The 12,717-nt window shown below is 51.2% G+C and overlaps 1 protein-coding gene across 3 annotated transcripts in view; it reads right to left on the minus strand.

Annotated features, from left to right (window-relative positions):
* Window positions 1–2,556: 2,556 nt before the first annotated feature.
* Window positions 2,557–12,717, minus strand: part of SCRN1 (secernin 1) — a 61,403-nt gene continuing 51,242 nt past the window's right edge. For all 3 annotated transcript variants that reach the window (XM_042969116.1, XM_042969115.1, XM_042969121.1), the window contains 2 exons: window positions 7,938–8,118; window positions 2,557–5,580 (listed from right to left, as the gene is read on the minus strand). In XM_042969116.1, the coding sequence (XP_042825050.1) occupies window positions 5,422–5,580; window positions 7,938–8,118 (340 nt within the window). In that variant the 3' untranslated portion in view covers window positions 2,557–5,421. The remainder of the gene's footprint in view (window positions 5,581–7,937; window positions 8,119–12,717) is intronic.

The raw sequence follows: 12,717 nt of genomic DNA on the forward strand, positions 1-12,717 counted from the left end.
CAATGTCGCGTTTGTGGGGAAGACGAGAGTTGGAGATACAGGTTAAAGAGCCAGCAGTCCCTTGTATCAACGAGGCAGTCATCTACTCTGACCTTGACACAGGTCACCTTGTGACCGTGACTAAGTCCTATTTTCGCAAACAAGACACTCAGTTGCTTTTTGCCTGTCACGGCGGAGACCAAATCATGGAAGCAACCTGGCATTTCTAGGTCGCAAGAGTGGAGAGAGCTGGCCTTCCTCTTACGTGGCATCGTTTCCTCTTTCGGGGCTGCTCTGGCTTTAGCCTTGAAGATGCTCGGCACAGAAGGCGGCAGCCGTTCTAACGAGCTCGACTCCTGTTTCTAGTGTGGTTTTGTTGAATTGTGGTAAAATATCTGTCCGGGAAACTTACCGCCATAACCATGTTTAAGTGCACAGCTCAGGGACGCCTTGGGGGGGGGGGGTGCTCAGTCAGTTAAGCGTCCAGCTTTTGATCTCAGCTCAGGTCATGATCTCACGGTTCGTGAGACCGTGCCCTGCAGCGGGCTCGGCACTGAGAGAGCTTGGGATTCTCTCTCTCCCTCTCTCTCTGCCCCTCCCCTGTTCATATTGTCTCTCAAAATAAATAAATAACCTTAAAAAAAAAAACTAAACTAAATTACACTAAAACACTCTATCTCTCAGACAACAATCCTCATTCCCCAGCCCCCCCAGCCCCTGGCAGCCGCCCTTCTACTTCCTGGCTCTGTGAGTTAACTGCTCTTGGGACCTCACGTAAGTGGAATCATACGATATTTGCCTTCTTTTTTTTTTTTTTTTTTAACGTTTATTTATTTTTGAGACAGAGAGAGACAGAGCATGAACGGGGGAGGGGCAGAGAGAGGGAGACACAGAATCCGAAACAGGCTCCAGGCTCCGAGCTGTCAGCACAGAGCCTGACGCGGGGCTCGAACTCACGGACCGCGAGATCACGACCTGAGCCGAAGTCGGCCGCTCAACTGACTGAGCCACCCAGGCGCCCCAATGTTTGCCTTTTTGACACTGGCTTGTTTTACTCAGAATAATCTCAGTGGATACTCACATTGCTTCCACACCGTGGCTACTGGGCGTAATGTTGCTGCTGTGAACACGGGAGTAAGAGTACCTCAGACCTGGATTTCAGTTCTTTGGGGCATATGCCCAGAAGCAGAATTGCTTGGTTATATGTTAATCCCATTTTTCCGATTCTTTGAGGAACTGCCATACTGCTTTCCACAGCGGTTGCACCATTTTTTACGGCCACCAGTACCATACAGGGTTCCGATGTCTGAGCATCCTCACCGACACTTATTTTCTGCTTTTTGATGGTAGCCAACCCAATTGGTTGTGCTTTTGTGTTTATTTGCAAAGAGTGAAGTTACTCACCAAACGGTATACCATGTTGGAAACACTGAGCTGACTGGGTTTGATGACGAGTCCGGTCAGAAAAACACATCCCCCTTCATACATTTTTCTCTTTTGTGACCGATGCCCACGTTTATTCATGAAACACAAGGACATTAATTTCAGTATTTTTTTTTTATTGTATGCTTGATGTATTTAGAGACAATTCCAAGGGCAAGCACTGGATAGGGAAGTTATCTGGTTTGTTGATATTTGTACAAAAGGCTGTTAAGACTACACGGTCGGTTCCCACTGCAGGAAACAGAAAGATTTTCTTTGTTAGTATTCCCTGCCAATAGCATTTTCCAGCTCACACATGGAACTTCTCACAGCACGATTGCAAACACATATGTAATGCATTCCCATGAGAAATCTGCAGGTGACATCTCGGAATGTTGGGAGTCGGTCAGATACGGCACGTTTGGCACAAACCGTAGGAGGAGAGCTGGGGCTTGGGACCGTGCAGAATGAAACGCCACAGCCACAGGGAGGCACAGGGTGGTCCTGGGACAGCAGATGCATGTGACCTGCCACCCCACCCCCTCCGTACGGGAACGGCCAGCCAGGGGGGCTCCCTCCCTCCCTCCTTCCTCCGTGTGCTTCCTTCCTAAACCTGCGAGCTCAGCTGAAGACCTCCCCGACAAATGACTTGACTGTTCTTTAGTCAAGGATGCAGTGAGTGGTTTCATCGCAGACACATTGGTCCCACCCGGCTTCCCTGCTGGGGCCGGCCAGAGCTGTGTGACACCTGTACCAGTGCGGGATGACATAAGTTAGGGAGCAAAGTAGTTTGCCTGGTTGGCAATTCTTTTTTTTATACCTAGCAATTCACCCAATAGTGAAGGAACTTCACTGCTAGTATCTACTAGGCACACACCTGCTCTGTTAGCTTGTAAGGAAGACCGTCTAATAAGAACACTGTGTCTTATGTTATTGGGCACTAAAGAATCACCAGAATTTCAAGTATATGCTTATTCTACTGAAAGTTCCAAACCACCTCCAAGAAGGAAGAGTACTACCTCTGCTTCACTAATTTACTTTTACTGGAGCCTCTGCTCCCTTAGAGGATGAGGGCTGTCTTCATCTACGGCAATGCCATCTACTAGACAAGACTAAGCGGCTTATGGTTGGTTACGGGGCATGGGATTGGGGGAGAAATTCCATCCTTTACAGCCATGTCTTCTTGCTGCACAAAGCACGCACACCTCCCCCGTCCAAGTCTTAAGGGACACACAAATGGTTCTTTCAGGAAGCTATTTACACACTGACCTTTAACCATTGTTTTCTTAGTTCCTCTTGAATATTCATTTTCTCCATATTGCCTTTAGAAAAGCAATCCCTGGTCAAGAATTCATCCATGTAATGATAAGCATTTTTCAAAAGCGGGGTCTGTTTAGAGAATTTAAAAAGACACATACCTTCCCCCAACAGCCTGTTCAAAATCCAAGAACGAATTTCAAGCGGTGGACGTAAGTAGAAAGAAGTCACTAGAAGGGGGTCCAGCCACATCAACAGATTCTCTACTCTCTTCTCGTCTTTCTCCACACCGCCCAAATGCGCAAAGAATTCACCCACGCTATTATTGGGGGTTTGACTGTACATAGACCCCCCTCTGTGCCTGACAGAAGTGTCCCAGCCTCCGTTGAACTTCTTGCCCGGCCTAGCCATGGAGGGCTGCCATGGCCCATGGTGGCCCAAGACTGGGGCACCACAATTGTGATGCACACCATTAGCCCAGACAATTCTCATTTAGGGTTGGCCCTTCTTTGAGACGCTGGACAAAGGTCAGTGTCCCCTAAGAGAAGTAGCCATTGTATTTCCCACTTCATGGTGGTTAGGAAATCACATAGACTGGCTGGCCCACAATAATGTTTGGCCCATAATAATGAAAGCAGACCCCCGTGTAATTTATTCTCACCAGACTTCTTTTGGTAAACCCCAAATCACCTTGGGTATCTCAGGCACGTCAGGTCCGATGAGATGTTTCTATAATAGGTAGAGGTGAAACCACCTGGTGAAATCTTGGGGTGGCTTAACACATCCCCTTGTTTTAAGTAACCACCTAGCAGGTGGACTTGGGCGGGGTGAGGCACCGAAAACGTCACCTCCAAACCTCCCCCTCCCCCAACTTAGCACCTGTAGACAGATGCTCTGAGAATGGCTGTTCCATCTACCAGAAGACCCTGAGTTCGTCACCCGTGAAAGCCCTGATTGGGTCACGGCAGCTACGAGCCGCCACGAATGGCCGTGTTGACCCTGTCAGCTCTCAAACGTCCCTCCCATCTCCCACCGCTTGTCGTCTGTGATTTTACGTACAGAACTCACAAAACTGCCGGACCAAAAGCTCGTGGTGCCTTTATACCTACACCCTTGGAGGGGAGCTGGTAGAGAAACCAGCTGTGTCCCGATAAAACCCGTGACCCTCCGTGTCCGCATCTGTGTGTGAGACCCACGTCCCCTCCGGCCCTTATTGCCTGTCGTGCACCGCGAACCCAAGGTCACTTCGAAGATTACTGACACTCCCAGTATTTCCACTTGCAAATTCCTACCAGTGATGGAGCACGACGGGGCCCCAGCAGCGGGGGTGAGGCTGGAATAGTGGGGCTGCCGTTCTTCCAGGAGCTGCTGACCCGCATATATGTCCCTTCGTCATCTCTGCCCCCTGTCCTTCTCCGGAGTGGGTGAGAGTTTCGCTAGCTGGAGGGGAGTACCCCCTACCTTTGCCCCCGCGGCTGCCTTCGCCGTGAGGGCAGCTACCAGGTCACGGGGCACGAGGAACAAAGGGAGGGCCAGGGAGAGCCAGGTGCATCGTACACAGCCTTGTGGGATATAACAAGCCGGGCAGGAAGGCTGGGGGTTGGATCGCTACCCTGCGGCGACCTGCTTCTGCCTCCATCTGCCACCTCCTTGCCCTCTGTCTCCCCGATGCCCGGCCCATCTGGTCTTCCTCACATGCTCTTCTGTGCTCTTGTGGTAAGTCAAATACTTCGTGTGAACGCGACACTGGAAACAAATCAGTTTAAAGTCTCCGCTGAGATAATGTAGTCGCTGCTCGGATTCCAGCTACTTTAGCTAGCATCTGAACAGCCAACGGTCTCTCCTTTTCTCTCCCTCATTAGCTGGAGAGATACGCAGCTTTGTGGGGGGGGGGGGGGGGGAGAACCATGCCACAGGGCCATTTAATTAATCCCGGAGTAGATGGCCATAACCAGGCCCGAAATCGTTTCTACGCAAGGCCAAGGGGTGGGCGTGCTGCTGTACAGCGAGAGCCTCGGGCCTTTGGGGAGAGCCACGTGGGGATGTGGGGAGGCCACGCGCATGGCTGCCTTGGAATCTCCAACACGGGCAGTTCTAGCTAACTCCGCTAACCAGCTCTCCCGTGCTCAGGAGCCGTCTGTGGGTCCACTGCGCACAAGCGCAGCAGAGGACAGGCCCCTTAGAACCACGAGAATCAGGATGAGCTGCGACTAGAGAGGAGCCCCCTTTGTTCCTTCCCATTGGTTGTGTCCTTCAGCAGACACATCTGCAGACGTTCTGCACGACGGGCTTGCACTCGTGTGAAGGGGAGGCCGGGAAGCTTCCCCCTCAAGTTCACACACAAAAGCCCCGGGCCTTTTGGTAACCTGAAAGGAACCATTACTGAAAGAAAGACTAAGACTTCAATAGATTTTGCTTTTCTTGCACACCCAGCACTGTGGAGCCCCCGTGAAGGCCTGACAAATGCTCGTCCTCCGTGAGAAGGCTAGTGTGTCCACGGTCACTGAAATACAACGATAGCAGCTGAACATCCACAAGTAGTCACACAATCGAAAGACAGGCAAATGGATACACGTTACACTGCAAAGGGGGAGCTACGTTGTAGAAGAAGGGGACGTTGCTGGGATTGAGGGCAGAACACAAGAGTGTGACTTTCACACGTCTGAACTTTCTCGTTTTACTCAAACAGGAGAGTGGTTTGTTTTGCTGGTAATTTAGTAAGGTGGAAACGTTTAAATAAGAAGGGGAGAGGGAATGCTTACTTCACTTAAAGAACTTAATCTCAGTGTCAACACAGTCATAGAAAAGATCCCCCACTTCAGTGGGGTCCAGAGGGTCAGAGCTGGTCAGAATTTCTTCCATGGCTTCCAGGCCTTGCTTCTCTAGTTCCAGCATGGTCTTCCTCAGCTTGCGACCTTGCTCCTGAGGAAGGGCGGGAACAGCGAGAGTCACTACGATGGACAAGAAAGCCTCTCAGGGGCCTACCCACCCCATTCGATCTGTTTCCCCAGGGCTGCCGCAGGGATCATTCTAGAATGCCAGTGCGGTTATGGTACTGCTCTGCTTGGCATACCTACCTCCTCACTGCCTTTAGGATAAAATCTAGACTCTTGAGTGATATTCAGGAAAGGCCTTTTGTAACCTGAGTACGAGGCTCTTGCTTGCCTCACCTCCCGCCAGGCCCCCCAGAGTCTCCCTTTCTCTTTAGCCAAACTGAATTAATTGCATTCTTCCAACCCATGATACTCCACCTTGCCCTTCCTCGGCACTTGGTCAACAGGCACCCATCTCCGGGCCTCTTTGAACCTTTCCTCTGGGCTCCCTGTCCGTGCCTTTACTTCTGCCGTGGTTGTTCTCTTCCTGTCCTGTAAGGGTCTGTCTATTTGCCCGTGTCCCCCATTAGACCATGATCTCCCGGGAGTGAGAACTGGGCTCATCACCAGGCTTCAACGCCTGGGACACAAGAGGCATGGGACACAGGAGGCACCCCCAGTAAATGTTTGCTGAATGGACAAACGATCAGTGAATAAACACGTGCCGTGTCCGTCGCCCGACGTACTTTCTTCTGAGCTGCTGAGATTGCTTCTTCCACTCGCTTAGAGTGTGTGACAGTGAAAAGCTTCCATTTGCCCAGTTAGTCCCAGAATGGAGAAGCCGCCGTCAGCAGCCGTCCCCCACTTCCTAACACAGCCTTGACGCAAAGCAACGGTCATGTCTCAATGTCAGAGCCCACCCACCCTCGTCCATCTCATCTCCGTGGCATTTTGTGCAGAAGGGCTCAAACACACGCCCCTCTCTCCCTCCGCCTTCTAGTTGCCAGAGAGCCCGAAACGACGCACCGAGTGGCATTTTCACTCCGGGCTTACTGTCATCCACCTGGAAGACAGGCACTGCTGGGAACCGCAATAGACAGCCCCGGACAAAAGTCAGTGCGGTGGAGCGGAAGCACTCACGGTTCCACGGAAACATCCGGCAGGGAAGACGGAGGTGAAAACACCAGGTGACTCTGACATGTCAAAATGGACATTTCTGTGGCACGGAAGTGCAAAGCCTTTGGATGGTGAGACTGCCCTTCTCTGAGATGCTTTCTGAAATCCCTTGGGTTTACTGCTGATGGCGCCCTTCTTTCTATGCTTTTTATATAGTCCACCATGCCAAGCACAAGAAAAAAAGCTCACCCGGTCCACGCAAATGCAAACGCCAATTTCCCTACAAGGTGTCCCTTTCTTCAGGACAAACTAGACTCGTTGCAAGTTGGCAAATACATGCTTGGGAAGCAGATGGGCGTCTAACTGCCACGTTCCTTCCCCTTCCCTTTAGCAAAACGGAGTCTTGGATTTTATACGCAACCCATCACTAGTGGCTGCTGTGGGCATATACTGGGTGTAGGTCTCGTTTGAATTGATGTCTTGTAACTTTATTTGCCAAAGCTTTGCGGGGAGGGGCGGGTGAGCTGCACCTTGGAGAATAACTTTTTTTAAAAGCTAGGAACCTGGGGCGTCTGGGTGGCTCAGTCGGTTGAGCGTCCGACTCTTGATTTTGGCTCATGATCCCAGGGTCGTGGGATCAAGTCCTGTGGAGGGCTCCAAGCTGAGTGTGGAGTCTGCTTGAGGTTCTCTCTCCCTTTCTCCCTCTCCCCTGCTCGTGTACACACTCTCTCAGATAAAAATTGAATTCAATTTAAAAAACTAGGACTTTGAGAATCTTTTTTGAAAAACTCTTTTAAAATTATAGTAACATATGCATAACACAACGTTTGCCATTGCAGCCATTTTTAGGTGTACAAGGTCAGTGGCATAAGCACATTTGCACTACTGTGCACGCCCCCCCCCCCCCCGTCTGTCTACAGAACTTTTTTGAAGGATTACTTTTTTTTTTAAACAACACATGATTGCGTCTTTAAGGTATTGCCATCTCGTACCAACGTTTTACCCCCAAAAGTACACAAAGAATTTTAGACAGCAGGAAAGCAGTTACCCCCACCAGAACTGCACACATCTATTATTCCCAGGGACCATCCCCAGGGAAACAGTAAATGAAAGAGGGATATTCCCAGCCCACTGAGTTCTAGGACAACATTAGACGTGGAGGCTTCATTTCGTTAGGTTTCAGGGGACTGGCCGGAAAAGTGAACAGCAGCCTTCTCGGAAGGCCTCAGGTCCCCGGGTTTCTGGACGGAGGCGTACTGGCGAGGAGGGAAACGATGTGCGGGATTAACGCCTTCCTGCCTCCTCGAGCGCAGACCGCACCCCCCTCCGCCAGCCCACCCCTAGGCTCACCTGGTCACTTTCGATGACAGCGCGTGCCCACTGGTGGGCCTTGTAGAGCTCGTGCCGGCGATCTGGCTTCTCCTGGAACCGAGGCTCCTTTTTGGCAGGGTCGTCGTCCCCAAAACAGGGAGATTGTGCTTTGGGGACAAGTTTCACATCATCCACAAAGATGAAGGGCTTGAATATGGACCTGGAGGGAAAGGAGAGGTGCTTCAGCCCAACTGAGCTTGAGGCGTGAGGACATCAGAGGCTGTCCTTTCATTAGGCCATCGCTTCCTGAGCCAGCTCCTGGCGGCTGGCGGGTGGGGGCCGAGACAGACACAACTGCGTATTTTAGTAAATATTTTAGTAAAGCTGTCATTTGACAGCTGCAAGTTCTTCTATGAGCAGCAAGGAGACATCAAAACAGACTTGCTTTGTTCCTGGAAGAACGTTTGGGAGGCCCCTTTCGGCTGTACAAAGTAAGGCGAACAGACGCGTGGCGTTTGGAGAAAAGGGTGCAACGGGCCATCCATCTAGGCTGAAAGGCGTCTGCCTTTCTCTACCCTGGGGCAGCACCTGCAATAACAATAGGAGAGAGAGGGCTACAAACACGCCCCCAGGTGTACGGGTCGGATCCGGGTTATTTTCTCTCCTCTACGCCGGTGCCCTGGCCACCATGCTTCAAGTGGGTCAGCAGTGAGCTGGGATATTGACTCCTTCAGCCCTGAGGTGGCGGGGCTCGAGGCGGCCAGGGAAGCCCTGCCAGTGTGCCACACAAACACGTTCAGGTGTGCCACAGTCTGAAAAGAACTGGGAACCGGGGACCCTGGCTCCCCGAATTGTGTCCTTGGACCCGGGGCTTCGGCATCACCCTCAGGCCCCGCCCCCATCCTGCTGAATCAGGTGGTGCGCGTCAACAAGGTCCCCAGGGGATTGGCGATAGACCAAGTCTGAGGAGCAGGGCTACAGGGACAACAGGACGGGCTCTTCCCCCATCTGAAGCGCCCCCCCCCCAACCGCCCCACGCCCGCTATCTGGAGGTAGAATGTTCTGTGAAACTTCTCGTAAGCCAAAATGGTACAGAGCAAAGAAGCAGTTACCATTTCATAAGAGCGAGAAGCCTCTTGGGATTTCTTTCGGTTAGTGAAAACAGGTACTGTACTAACGCACGTCTTTCGTAAAAGGGACGTGGCAGAAAAAGAACTTGCGGATAGCGGGGGAGATCTGTCATGAGAAGTAACCTCTTAGGTTAGTTCCCTGAGGAGGTCACGGGAAAGAGGGCTCAAGAGAGTCAAGACACAGAACTCACTCTGCAAGACCGGGCTCAGGCTAAGTTGATTTGATTATTACAAGCAGCGAGACCTTCATACTCCAAGCTGGGGAAGTGGGGTGGGCCTGGTTAAGGATGGGCACCAGGTACCCTGTTCATGGACCCTCCCTCCCCAGGACATGGGGGGACTGCCTTTCATAGAGGGACCACGAAGTGCCACCTCCTACAGCCTCCTGAACATCCACGGGTCGTTGGCCCTTCTACTGAATGCTCAATACAATGCTGCATTATCCAATTAGTCATTCAGTTGATTCTGCAAAAGGGCTGCAGGGTGAGGGGTCCCAGGAAAAGGGTAACAGACGGGGAAGGGTGGGGAAGCGGGAGGAAAACGGGGGGGAGCAAAGAGTCCGGCACAGACATGGCTTCTGGGGCCTTCTGGTCTCTTACAACACAGCGGCCTCACAGGAGGCAAGCATCCCATCCTTCAGGACCCGATAGCACAAGGGGTTCCTGAAAAGTCGGCGCCCATCGTGCCGCCTGCCAGCAGACGTTAATCTGCAGCCTCCTGGCCCGGCGCAGAGACCCTTCTGTGGGACCCTGGCTCTGAGGCTCCTGCTGTGCAGCCCCAAGCCCACACAGTTCACGTCTTCTGGGCCGCAGGGTCTGTGCCGTGGCCAGAAAGGGTCAGAGTCGTGACCTCCACAGGCTTACGCTGGGCAATGAGGTGGCCAGGCTCAGTCACTGGGAGGGCGTTACTTTACATCTCAGGACCATTCTGACACGGTGGCCCCGTGGGCGAGAGCCACGGTTCTGGGGGGCCAGGAGGGACACAGTCTGGTATCACTCGTCGGGCTGAGCACGGATCCCAGATCTGCCTGACTCATGACAGCAGCGGCGGGGCACTGGGCTGGGCCTCAGAATAAGGGTACGTGACTCCTCTCTACTCTGACCAGCTGTGGGGGCACTCGTGCTCCCTGTCTCTGATTGGGACTAAAATGATCTCGAAGTTCCCTTCCAGCTTCCAAACCTATAAATTTCTATTTGTATGTCATGCAGTTCATGAACTTGTGACTCTGACTTCAAGACGTTCATGCTGGGGCACTTGGGTGGCTCAGTCGGTTGAGCATCTGACCTTGGCTCAGGTCACGATCTTACGGTTCGTGAGTTCGAGCCCCGCATTGGGCTCGTTGCTGTCAACACAGAGCCTGCTTCAGATCCCTTGTCCACTTCTCTCTCTCTCTGCCCCTCCCCTGCGCTCTCTCTCGGTCTCTCTCTCTCTCTCTCTCGGATCCTCTGTCCACCTCTCCCTCTCTGGCCCTCCCCTGCACGCTCTCTCTCTCTCTCAAAAATAAACATTAAAAACAAGAAGTTCATGCTAAGCACAGTCATGGTCTTTTGCATCCAATACATAGGATAACAGTGTAGTAAAAATCAGAACATTCCAGTTGATGGAACTGCCAACCCATTCCACCTCAATAAAGGTGCCCAGTGGCTTTTCTAAAGCAAGAAAGTACCGTATGTTTACTAGTTATCCCATCTATCAGTTTTCTTTCTCAAAATAAATAACAAATACAATGGGATTCCCATAATACTCTAATGCAGCCAAAGCCCTCCAAGGATTTTTCCCCCAAAGTCTGTAAGGAAGTCAGCACCCTCAACTGCTATAAACATGAAGCACAGATTTGTCGAGTGGTTAAAGGGAGAGTTTTTGAGACTGAATAAATAAAAAACTACTGCTGATAACAAATTGCAATAACACTAATAATTATTTAAACCTGAATGTGGGAATTATAATTCGGGGTTTATTTGTGCCTATGTATCCAAAAAAAGCAGAATGTGCATAACTCAGTGGTTCCCAAACCTTCTGATTTCTTGCCAAGCCTTATAAAAAAATCACACGAACGATACAAATAGGTGAGGAGAATTTCTGACATTTTCCCACACTTGAAGTTCAGATCAAGGGGGGTGCCTGGGTGGCTCAGGCGGTTAAGCGTCCAACTTCGTTTCAGGTCATGTTTTACAGTTCGTGAGTTTGAGCCCTGCATCGGGCTCTGTACTGGTGGTTCGGCGCTTGCTTGAGATTCTCTCTCTCTCCGTCTCTCTCTCTCTTCCCCTTCTCCACTTACTCTCTCTCTCTCTCTCAAAAATAAACTTTTTTTTTTAAAGCCCAGATGGTAGCTTCTTAAATGCCACTTCATCAAATGTATGCTAAGTAACGACCCGGACATTAAATGACTTGACCAAGGTCACATATCCAGCCAGCGGCAAAGCTGAAACTGTCATCTGAGTCACAAGGCACACCCCTCCCAGGCCACCGGGACAGGGCAGGGCACACTTTGTCACACTTGTGGAACCCTCCCAGAGTGTCCCAGGGAGGGCCCTGACGTGAGGCACAGCTGAGAGGGCTCCAGAAAGCTGGTTCAAAGAAGCCACCTAACCCGTAATTCACCCCGGGTCACCCGGTCCCTGCATTGTGTGCCGTGACACGAACACAGGCTAATAGGCCCAAAAGGGGAAAGTGCTTCCAGCGGCAAAGAGTCTCCCATCAGCTGGTTAGTGAGGAGGTTTAAGGCCGGCTGAGCGACTCTACAGGGACAATCCACCGTCAGGAGGGACAATTAAAGGAAGCCATGAGCGACATAAAGGAAACCGTATGACCACGACCCTCAGCTCTCCCTGAGACAAATCTAAGGCACAGTCTGATGACAGGGACCAGAGCGTGCTCTCCCACGCTCTGTCTCAGAAGCCTGCAGAATCTTAGCCTTCGAGCCCAGAGACCTGCTCCCTGGGAGGCATCCTGGCCTCATCTGTCCCTTTTGTCTTCCAGAATCTTGTGACCCACGGGCCGACCCAGTGTAAAAAATGTTTCCCTGTCATTTGTTTTCTCATTTGGCAAGAGAGCATAATTACCGTGGAAACCCCTGACGTTTTATAGCATGTCATAACTTTCAAAGCGCTTGCATTCAGTTCTCCTAGTACCCCCATTTTCTATTCGTTCACTTTTCTATTGTATCCATTCAACACGCAAATACGTGTTGAGTAATGATTGAGTACCCGTCACCATTCTAGGTACTAGGGACACAGCAATGAACAAGGCAGGGAAAACATTTCCATCCCATTTTACAGATGAGAAGACTGAGGCTCACAGCAGCTAAGTGTTGGGTCCAAAGGCATATTCTTAGTAAGTGGCAGATGGAGAACTAAATTCAGGTCTTCTAAACTGAGGTCAGTTTTCCGCCCACGACCTCACACCATTATATTAACCTTCTGTTGGTTCTTCATACACACTGTGCAGAAAAATAAAACCCTTTTGGTGCTTTGGGATTTTATCATCAGTGGCCAGCCGGCACTTCTGACCTCAAATATGGCTCTATCCTTAGGAAGGTGCAGAAACTCCCCAAGCCACTCAGCCAGGCTTATCCCGTGCCCTGGAGTCCCCCAGATCCACTGAGGGGAGTCTGGCACAGAGCGGGGCAGCACAAGGCTCCTGCGTGGGTGAATCTTCTAAACGTTCAACCAAGCTCAAAATAACCCAAA

The sequence above is a fragment of the Panthera tigris genome, chromosome A2, assembly GCF_018350195.1.
Source record: "Panthera tigris isolate Pti1 chromosome A2, P.tigris_Pti1_mat1.1, whole genome shotgun sequence".
In the NCBI taxonomy this organism is placed as follows: domain Eukaryota; kingdom Metazoa; phylum Chordata; class Mammalia; order Carnivora; family Felidae; genus Panthera; species Panthera tigris.